This window comes from Raphanus sativus, chromosome 1, assembly GCF_000801105.2.
Source record: "Raphanus sativus cultivar WK10039 chromosome 1, ASM80110v3, whole genome shotgun sequence".
Lineage (NCBI taxonomy): Eukaryota > Viridiplantae > Streptophyta > Magnoliopsida > Brassicales > Brassicaceae > Raphanus > Raphanus sativus.
This window is the reverse complement of record NC_079511.1, coordinates 17,039,076-17,049,700: the sequence shown is the minus strand read 5'-3', so window position 1 is coordinate 17,049,700 and position 10,625 is coordinate 17,039,076. Positions and strand designations below refer to the sequence as shown.

At 46.3% G+C, this 10,625-nt stretch overlaps 1 protein-coding gene across 1 annotated transcript; it reads left to right on the top strand.

The window, feature by feature from the left end:
* On the top strand, nt 1–2,580 carry LOC130497123 (meiosis-specific protein ASY2-like). The gene is made up of 7 exons (XM_056990113.1): nt 1–598; nt 775–948; nt 1,028–1,129; nt 1,226–1,587; nt 1,665–2,268; nt 2,386–2,487; nt 2,573–2,580. The coding sequence occupies exons 1-7, from the start codon at nt 1–3 to the stop codon at nt 2,578–2,580; spliced, it is 1,950 nt and encodes a 649-aa protein (XP_056846093.1).
* Nucleotides 2,581–10,625: the final 8,045 nt, after the last annotated feature.

Here is a 10,625-nt window from a genome sequence, read left to right as displayed (position 1 = left end):
ATGAGTCAAAAGGAAGGTTCCTGTGAGATTCAAATCTCTGCTTCTGGTGCTCGTATTATGAAGGTTAAGCAAGAAGCCGGTAAGAAGATGAAGAAGGATGCCAAGAAGAAGAAGGCCAAAGACTCAATCGGAGCGAGAGTCAAGAGGATGAAGAAGAAAGATGGCAAGAGCGCCTCCTCTAGACCTCACTTTCCCTCGCTGTTGAAGAGTCAGGATGTCGTTAATCTCGTCGTCCAAGCTCACGGCAAGAAGGATCTAGCCAGAGCTTGTACGGATGATGAAACCCCCGAATCTGTCCCGGAGGGTTTGTTCTGTGTCAACGAGAAATACATCTCCAAGTGTCACCTTAGGTTCCCTCTCCCAACCCTCTTGCTAGATCTCCTAGATCACTATCAACTGGCCCTTTCCCAACTTTGCCCCTCGGTTATCCGAGTGGTAAACGGGTTCATCACCAAGGCTAAGGAAGAAGGAGTTATCGTAGGGTTGACCGAGCTGATGAGTCTGTTCTTGATAAAGGAGAGCTCTACCAAGGATGGCGGAAGCGAGACCTATTATCTCCCCCGTCGTCCAGGGCTAGGCATTTTCAAGTTTACGGCCAGTGATGATGACTGGCGGAAGAAGTATTTTTATGTCAAGATTGACTCTTCGACGGTTCCTGTAGGCCGAGCCCTCAGGACCTCTTGGTCTAACATTTCTGGTTAGGATTTTATGGATGTGTTTGCGTATTCATTTTTCCTTATCGTGATTTGCTAACCCCTTTGATTATTCTTGCAGAGATTAAGGACCCTGTCAAGTTATCCGGTAAACTCACCAGAGCTCTCTATAGGAAGCTGCAGCACAGCCCTAATACCTTGGTAGCTTACACTACCACGAGAGTTGGATCAGCTAGGTTCCATGATCGATACAAGGCTTCCTTTCCTGATTCAGTTACGGTTGCTGGTTTAGAAGGTAGCCTTCTTTCATTGCTTTCAAATCTTTTGGCGCTTGAATTTGTTTTTTGGGATTAAGGATTCTCCTTTTGATTCAGTTTCTGAAGGTGAATCGATATTCTCAGTCTCATCAGGAGCCAGTACCTCAGAAAGAACTCAATCACACAAGATGCCTATTCAGCCCTCGTTTCGTTCCAGGGGTAGATCAACCAAAGCTGCCAGCTCCTCTCGAGGAAGCGACAAGAATCAAGGAGGATCCTTCCTCAGCACTGTGAAGGACGTCCTTGATGATGGAGGCTCTGCTCCTGTTAAAGATGCCAGTCGCTCCGAGCCCAGGGTACAGGAAGTTGTCCCTCACTCCGAGGTCCCGGAGGTGGAAGCTGATCCACAGGTGATGAAGGATACTCACGAGTTTGAGCCTCCGAGGAGTAAGAGGTCCAGGACCGACCAGGTTGATAGACCTTCCAGGGCTTCTTCCTCTTCTTCTAGAGGAGGAACCGTTGGCTGGAACTTCGCTCACTCGAAGCCTGGATCAGTCTTGGATGACTCGTGGGGTTTGGCTACGCTGATGAGGCATATGAAGAGAACCGGGTGTGCCTTCCCCTCGATCGCAAATCTCACGAACAAAGAGGAGTATGTTGAGATTCCCATTACATGGGTCAGGTATGGTTTTTAGACTTTTAACTTGATCTTCTTCGGAAGATGCTTATTGAGTTATTGTTTTCGTTTTTGCAGTTGGCTGGAGCTATCAACATGGCTCAATTCAAGTTTGAGGAAACTGTGCACTATGCCCCCAATGCTGGTGAGCTAGCTCAGGTTACTGAGTTAGTTAGAGCTACCAAGATGGAGCTTGATCAGGCTCGGGTTCAGGTCTCTGAATTTCAAGCTGAGGTCAAGAGACTTGGCTCCAAGGCCGACATTCAGCAAGGGAAGATCGAGAGTCAAGCGATGGATATCCAGGTGAAGGGTAGGAAGATCGCTGAGTTGGAGTCTGCTCGGAAGGTAGCTGAGTACCAGGTCAAGGAGCTGATTACTTCGTCTCAAGACAACCAGAAGAACAAGGGAGTTGAGGTCAAGCTAGCTGTTAGGAGAGGAAAGAGGGAGGTAGCTGACGCTTACAACAAGGTCTTGGTTTCTGTCAAGGAGAAGTTCTCCAAGAAGAAGGATGAAGTCGATCTTCTGGTTTATGCACAAGAGCTTCAGGCTAATACCGAGTTCCTGAAGGACATGCTGGACAACGAGATCAAGAGTGCTGAAGATGAGTACAATCGCTTGGTGGCTATGATGCCGGAGGCAGTTGCTGCGTACGAAAAGGCTCAAGTCTCGGACTTCTCGATCAGCAAGCTCCCTCTTCCTCAACTCTCTGAGAGCTCAGGTACTTTCGAGGTTAATATGTTTAATCTCTCCTTTTCTGGAGAGTACAGTTCTAACTTAGGATTGGTGGGTTCTTGCTCAGCCCCAGTTAAAGCCGCCCCGGGAGATGACGACAAGGAAATGGAGGAAGAAGTTCCTGACAAGGAAGATGATCCAGTCGACAAGGGAGCTGAGAAGAGCTCAGGTGATAAGGAAGTTTAAGAGCTGAGGCTCTTTCATGTGTTTTTAGGATTTCTGCCCAATGGGCATTTATTTCGTTTATGTATCAGATCTTTAGCCTGAGAGGCTTTTAAACCTTGACTTGTTTTAGGGTCTTCGGAACCCTTGGTAGCCTGGGAAGGCTTTTAAACCCTTCTTATCTAAACTTGGTTTTTATTTTCGTTCCAAGTCTTTTGATTTGACTTAGTCGTTTCTTGTCCGCATTCGAACTTCGTTAAGGGTTTCGATAGGAAATGTATTGTGGTTACTAACGAAGAGGTTTATTGAATCCTCAGAATTAGATCTCGAATTTTATGATAAGTCTAGAAGACTTGGATTGTACTTGTTTCCTTAAGAGGAGTTCCTGACATATCAAGATTAGCTCAAGGTTTTTAGGAACCTGAATTCGGTTTGGGGCTTTAAGACCCATTGAAACTTGCTTAGGATTTTAAGACCTTTCGAGATTTGATAAGGATTTTACGACCTTTGTATTTTGTTAAGGATTTCAAGACCTTAGGTTCAGGTCCGTGGAGACCTGACTTTGTTTGAAGGATTTTAAGACCTTGGTGGTTTCTGAGGATTTGAAGACCTTAGGTTTAGGTTTATGAAATTTTATTTCGTTTGAAGGATTTTAAGACCTTCAAGATTATTAAGGATTTTAAGACCTCAGTTCACGGTGCTTGGAGACCTGAGTTGATCCGAAGGGTTTTAAGACCTTAGGTCCTCGTTTATAGGGACCTGAATTGTTAAAGAGTCGAGATATCGAGGATAATTGCTTTATTGATAATAGAATATATAGTATCATAATAATCATACCATTGCTACTTGAACTATGTGATTTTAATCAGACATATGCCCCATTTGGTCATGGTGAACAGAGTGTTGAAATGAGGTTCGGGCTGCACTCATGACGGAGTTGCCTATATACCCAGTCAAGGGATCAAGCCTAACGTAGTTCAAGAAATTTAGGCACCTAATGATAGTATCTTTTGAGATTCGTGGCGTTCCACGATCTGCTTTCAGGTACCCCGGTTCGCACCTTTTGGAGCTTGTAAATGCCAGGTCGTACCACATGGATGATCCGGTAGGGACCCTCCCAGTTGATTCCCTAACTTCCCAGCATCTGGTTCTTTGGTTCATTCGAAAACTTTGCTAAGTACTAGGTCACCTACAGCGAACTGTCGGAGCCTGACTTTGGAGTTGTATTGTCATGCCATTGCTTGCTGAAAGTTTTGAATGCGAAGCAGAGCTCGGTTCCGTCTTTCCTCGATTAGATCGAGGCTGTCCGTCAGGAGCTGGTCATTAGCTGCAGGATCAAACGTACAGAGTTCCGGCGGAGGCTACCAGCAATGGTTTTGGCTGGGACGACAGCTTCCATCCCTAGGCTAAGGAGAAAGGATTTTCCTCTGTAGCCTTTCGTGGGGTGGTTCGACATGCCCATAGTACTTCAGGTAACTTTTCTGGCCAGAGTTCCTTCTGGGTTCCGAGGCGTTTCTTGAGGTTTGCTAATACTGATTTATTAGCAGCCTTCGCCTGGCCGTTTTCTTGAGGACGCCGAGGTGTTGAAAAGGTCAGGCGGATATTCCATTTATCACAAAATATTTTGAAGTCGTGAGATATGAATTTCCCTCCTTTGTCAGTCACGATTTCGTATGGGACGCCGTGTCTACACACGATATCTTTCAACACAAATCGTTCGACCTCGAATCTGGTTACCTGTTGGAAAGCTTCAGCCTCAATCCATTTCGTGAAGTAGTCTGTTAGGACTAAGAGGAAGCGTAGCTTCTTCTTTCCACTTCCTGACGCTACTAGTGGTCCTACGATGTCCATGGACCACCTCATAAATGGGTAAGGGGCGGATATGTTGGATAGCTTTTCCGCAGGTTGGTGTATAATCGGTGCATGCCTCTGGCATTTGTCGCATGAGGAAGAGTAGACCTCACAGTTTGTAATAATGGTAGGCCAGAAATAGCCCAGTCTTTTGATTCGGATAGCTAGAGCTCTGCCTCTAGAGTGGTTCCCGCAGGAGCCGTCTTGCATTTCCTTCATGCGTTTCATAGCAACAAGGTCATGGACGCATTTTAGGTAAGGTCCGGAAACGCTTCGTTTGTGGAGAACAGAATTGATTATGCAATATCTCGCGCTTAATGCTTTGAGTTTTCGAGCCTCCTATTTATTGGGTGGAGTCTTTCCCTCCAGGATGTATTGCATGATTGGTATTCTCCAGTCCTCTCTCCCTACAACTTTGTTATGAAGAGACGAGAGAAGTTCCTGTTCGGGACCTGATGTCGTGGTGCCCCCGGAGATATTCGTAGGATTAGGCTCCAGGGAGTCTGAATTCTGAGGAATATCTCCAATTTCCTTGTTATTCTTCGGGGTCTGGATGGTGCCCCCAAATGAATTTTTGAGAGCTGAGCGACTTCTAGTTTTGACTCTGCAAACGAGTTGGTCTGAGGTCTGGATGGTGCCCCCGGAGGTATTCGTAGGATTTAGCTCCTGGGAGTCTGAATTTCGGGGAATACCTTCATTTTTGTCGTTGTTCTCCGGGTTTTGGATCGTGTTCCCGGAGGTATGCTTTTTAAAGCTACGTATTTTGGCTTTTGGGAACCAGAAAGTTGTGAAAACTTGGGTAGCTACCGTTTCAGGGTAGTTACCTTCGGTTTGCTTTTTTGGCTTGCTGTCTATCTCAACTTTAGTAGCTATGTCGATACTTGGCTTTTCGATTCCTTATACGGGTATGATCCGTTTTATGAGAGGGTCTGATGTGGAGGCTAAAGCAGCCAACGCGTCTGCTGAGGAGTTCTCTCCTCGTGGGATCCTTGTTAGCTCTAACTTGTCGACCTGCCTAGTGAGGTTCTGGACGACTTCGAGATATGCCCCCATTCTCTCGTCCCTCGTTTCATATTCTCCGTGAAACTGGCTAGCTACTAGCTGTGAATCACTGTCAGCGTTTAGCTCTCGAATTCCGAGGCTTAGGGCGAGTTTCAACCCTGCGATTAGTGCTTCATATTCAGCCTCATTGTTTGAGGCGCTGAATCCGAGCCTATAGGACTGCTCGATGGTTTCTCCAGCTGAAGAAGTCAGCCTTAGCCCGACACTGGAGCCTTGTTTTGACGAGGCTCCGTCGACATACAGGCTCCACTTTGGAGCTTCCATTTCCGAGTCTAATTGCTCCGATGCTAGCTCAATGATAAAATCGGCAAGGACCTGAGCAGTTGCTGCTGCTCGAGGTCTGTACTCGATGTCGTATTCACTGAGTTCTATGGCACATTTAGCCAATCGTCCTGACTGGCTGGGACTGTGCAATATCATTCGTAATGGTTGTGAAGTCATTACGATGATCGAGTGCGATTGGAAGTAGGGTCGTAATTTCCTGGAAGCTGTTACGACTGCTAGTGCTAACTTTTCCATAGTAGGGTACCTTGTTTCGGCGTCTATCAGACTCTTGCTAGTGTAATAGACAGGTCTCTGTTTGTTTTGTTCCTCTCGTATCAGCATGCCACTAACTGCAGTGGTTGATACGGCGAGGTACAGATACAGTGGCTCTCCTATTACTGGTTTGGACAGGATCGGAGGTTCGGAGAGGTAAGCTTTCAATTGCTTGAAGGCTTCCTCACATTTCTCGTCGCATAAGAACTTCTTATTATTTTTTATAAGTTTATAGAATGGGAGGCACTTATCGGTTGACCTGGATATGAATCGATTTAATGCTGCGATTCGTCCAGTCAATCTCTGTACCTCTCTGGTTGTCTTAGGTGACGGCATGTTCAGGAAGGTTGCTATCTGCTGCAGGTTGGCTTCAATACCTTTTTCAGTTACGAGGTAGCCGAGGAACTCGCCTGAGGGTACCCCGAAGGTACATTTAGTGGGATTGAGCTTCATATCGTACTTGTTAAGGATATCAAAGCATTCTCTTAGGTGGGAGATATGGTCTTCTCCAGCTGAGGATTTGACTAGCATATCGTCAATATAGACCTCCATGGTTTTTCCGAGTTTTCCAGCGAACATCTTATTTACTAGCCTCTGATAGGTAGCTCCTGCTTTCTTTAACCTGAATGGCATAACCTTGTAGCAATAGGTTCCTCGTCCGGTTATGAATGCAGTTTTTTCTTGATCCTCAGGGTCCATCATGATTTGGTTGTACCCTGAGAAGGCGTCCATGAAGGACATGAGTCGATGGCCAGCTGTTGCTTCAACTAGGCGGTCGATGTGAGGTAACGGGAAACTGTCTTTAGAACCAACCTTGTTTAGGTCAGTGAAATCTACACAGATTCTCCATTTCCCGTTTTTCGTTTTTACAACTACCGGGTTAGCTAACCAGTCAGGGTAGTGCACCTCTCGAATGGACCCAGCCTTCGTAAGTCGGTCAACTTCGTTGTTAACAGCTTGAGCCTTTTCGAGGCCCAGCTTGCGACGCTTTTTTTTGATCGGTTTGAAAGTGGGGTCTGCTCTCAGTTTATGGGTGATGACGTTCGGATCTATACCTTTCATGTCATTGGTGGTCCATGCAAAGGTTTTGACATTGCTTTTTAGGAAGTCAATGAGCTCCTTTTTTGTCTCAAGAGGTAGCTCAGATCCGATGAGTACCTGACTTTCAGGATTCGAGTCATCGATGCAAACTTTTTCGGTGAGGTTCCTAGGGGGACCTCGAATATTTTGTTGCATCTCACGACCCTCCTGGATCTGTCATTGCTATTGGGGTGATTTTTTGAGGATTTTAAATCCTCCCAGGTAACAGATCCTGGAGATCTTCCGGCTACCATGTACGGTAGTTATTCCTTCAGGTGTTGGGAATTTCATACATTGATGATAAGTCGAGGCTACTGCTTTCATCTTGTGGATCCAAGGTCTTCCTAAGATCGCATGGAACGGGGAAGGTCTGTCGATGACTACTAAATTGGTCATTTTCATTATTTTGCCAGCTATGATTGGGAGTTTGATAGTTCCCAATGAGGTAGCTGTTTCTCCGGAAAAGCCTACGAGATTAGCTTTTTGGCCAATAATTTCGTAGTCGTCTATTTCCATCCCTTTCAGGGTGTTGTAGAAAATAAGGTCAACAGAGCTTCCTGTGTCTATCATAAGTTTAGGCACCTCGTATCCTGCGATGTTCAGGGTAACGATCAGGGCATCATCGTGAGGTCTGTCAAGGTTTGACGTCTCACTCTCCCAGAAAGAAATCTTAGTATTGGACTCGGGGTTGGGAGGCTTAGGTCCAGTGTTAGACACAGCCTTCCGTACGTGATTTTTAATAGAATTAACGGAGTCTTGACATATATCGGATCCTCCAAGGATACAGTCCACCCTCGAGTCGGGGCTCGATTGAGGTGACGGTTTGCTCAAGAGAGCCTCGATTTGTAGGCTTTTTCCTTGGGGGAATTTTCCAAGAATCATATCGACTCTCTTCTTGGGAGCTGGAGGTGGCGAATCTGTCTCCTTCTCAGGTGACCTTTCGCGTTTTGGAGAGGTATCTCTGGGACCTCTTTTCTTATAGGGCGGTGGCTTTTTGAGGTCCACGCCTTTTATTTCTCTGGCTGCGAATTTAGCTGCCAGCTGTCGTTGGAGGTCCCAACATTCCTCAGTTGAGTGCCCTTCTCGATCGTGATATGAGAAATGTTTGTTCTTATCAAAGCCTTTTGACCAGGGGGCTTTAGTCGTCGTGGCGACAGGTTTCTCTTCCTTATCTTCCTCGACTGCATAAGAATGCTCTCCCTGAGTCTGACTGTTTCGGAAGTTCCCCTTTTTATGAGGTCCTTTTGCTTCTGAAGATTCACCTTTCGAGTGATTCTGAGGTTTCTTGTGGAGTTTATCCAGTGCAGCTGTCTCTTCCTCCAAAGTAACATATCTGGTGGCTTTATGAAGAGCATCGTCGATAGTCGGGGGAGGAATGAGTGTTAGCTCCGACCAGAAATCAGATTTATACCACAGACCTCTTCTAAGGGCCTCGATGGCGAATTGGTCGTTGGGGTTCGAGAGCTTAGTTCTTACTTCTCTGAAATTCTCTATGTAGACTCGTAGCGAGTCTCCCATTCCTAGTTTTGACCTTCCAGAGGTCAGCCTCTGAGGCTTGCTTCAAGATATGGGTCGAGTACTGCTTCATGAAAGCGTTAGTTAACTGGTCGAAATTATCTATCGAGGCTGGTTCAAGACCAGAAAACCACTCAAGGGCTGTTCCAACCAGGTTTTCGGCGAATGTCCTGCAGTAACCTGCTTCACATTCTTCCTGCGTAAAATGGGCTTTCACGATAGCCAATCGGAAGGCTCTCAAATAGGCCTTTGGGTCTGAGGTCCCATCATACTTAGGAATTCTAATTTTTTGGGTATATCTTATGTAAGAGCTGGAAATTCTGTCAGTGAATGGAGTCCCACGGGTTTCTTCAATCAAGCTCTCGATTTCGGGAGCTGAGCTCGTTGCCTTATGAACTTGAGCATTCAACTTCTGGAGAGCTGCGTGAGTCCGTTCCATATATCTACGAATGGCGTCAGGTCCCTCTAGAGGAAGGACATTTGGGTCATTATTAGGTATCTGACGAGCAGGTTCCTGACGGAATCGTGTTGGTTCATCTTCCCATGCAGCTGGTGGGCTAAGTCGCTCACCGGCTCTTGGGTTATCGGTGTCTGCCCTTTGATATCCGTCCATATTCGGGGTTGAGCTTCTGGTTTGATAAACCAAAGCTGATGTTCTGCCCCCGGATGGGAGGGATACTCCTGCTCCGGACTTAAAAATAGGTGGCGGAGGCAGCAGGCGAATGCTCCGGTCAGCAATCTGACTGGGCGTGGAGCTGGTTGTCGCTACGTTACTTCCCATAGCACTAGTGATAGGTGGGTTAAACACAGGAGCTGTCCCAGCATGAGGTGTCTGGAAAGCAGATCCCCGTCCTTGCGGAACAGTGCTATCAGGAGAAAAATCTAAACGTCCTCGGGGGAATGAGGGATCGGTCAATCGATCTCGGAAAGTGACCCCCAGACCTTGACATTGCAGTGGTTGGGTTATTGCGTTTAGAGATCTTGTTATCTCTTCGAATCGTTGCTGCCGAACAGCTAGCTGATGCATTGTACGCTCATTCTCTTGAACTTTGTCTACTAACTGCATCATCATCTGACGGATCTCAGCCTCCGTTTGATTTGGAGCGGTTTGCTGTTGAGGATTCTCGGTGACTGGAAGCCCGGAGTTGGTTCCACCCGAGGATCTTGGGTTAGTCACTCCAGTGGCAGTCTGGCTCGTTCGAGCGCTAGCCGAAGGCTGTTGCCTAGATCGGTGATCGCCGCGTCGAGGCTCCGGAGTTACGAGACTAAAGCCTCCATCGTTCGGTGAGCCATCGCTCTGAATCGGGAGGTTAGGGTCAGACGGATTCATTGTCTGATCGGTAGGATTCATCCTCAAGTTAGAGTAAGGGATTCGATTGTTTCTTTCCCACAGTCGGCGCCAATTGTGAGGGATTAAACTCACCTCCTAGATTTTGGATCAGGTTAAGATTAGGGAAAGATTAGGGAAAGATAACGTGGGCTGAATCCCGTTAGAACTTGATGAATGAACTTTGATTTGTATTGATGCTTCTGATAAAAGAGTTGTTACAAAGGATGTTCTTTGATGATTACAAAGATAACGAGAATGTTACAAAGATAATGAGAGTGCTTTCAGAGTATTGTGTAAAATAAGGGTTTAATCGAATCTCCACTTTTCTTGATTGACTTCTTCTTTAACAGCTCCCCTTTGACCGGGTCCTGTGCCTACTTATACGTCTACGAGCTGCCTCCTTTCCGTGACCTCTTCAGTAAACATCCTTAGCTCACAGTCTCCGGCTCTGGCTTAGCTGCTTTCGAGGATTGAATTCGTAATGGGCCTATCGCGGCCCGTTATCATTTCTTGTTATTTACCATTAGCTAGCGGGCCATATTTGGGCCCAACAATCACAGGTAATTTACTTATCCCTCATTTCCACAATGTGTGATCATCCCTGAGATTTAGAATAATGGAGTCGCAGGTAATTTACTTATCCATCTGCCTCTCAAGAAATCATATCAATCTTTTCTTTATAAACTTATCTCTTGAGATACCGAAGAGAGAGAAGGAAGGAAACCAGAAACACACAGACTTTTTACCTTCCAGACTTGCAGGAGGATTCT

What these genes read in the sequence shown, in the direction of transcription:
- LOC130497123 (XM_056990113.1), top strand. Translation starts at nt 1, where the DNA reads ATGAGTCAAAAGGAAGGTTCCTGTGAGATTCAAATCTCTGCTTCTGGT. An exon ending in CATTTTCAAGTTTACGGCCA is followed by an intron (nt 599 to 774) that starts GTGATGATGACT and finishes TTATTCTTGCAG; the next exon opens with AGATTAAGGACCCTGTCAAG. An exon ending in AGTCTCGGACTTCTCGATCA is followed by an intron (nt 2,269 to 2,385) that starts GCAAGCTCCCTC and finishes GTTCTTGCTCAG; the next exon opens with CCCCAGTTAAAGCCGCCCCG.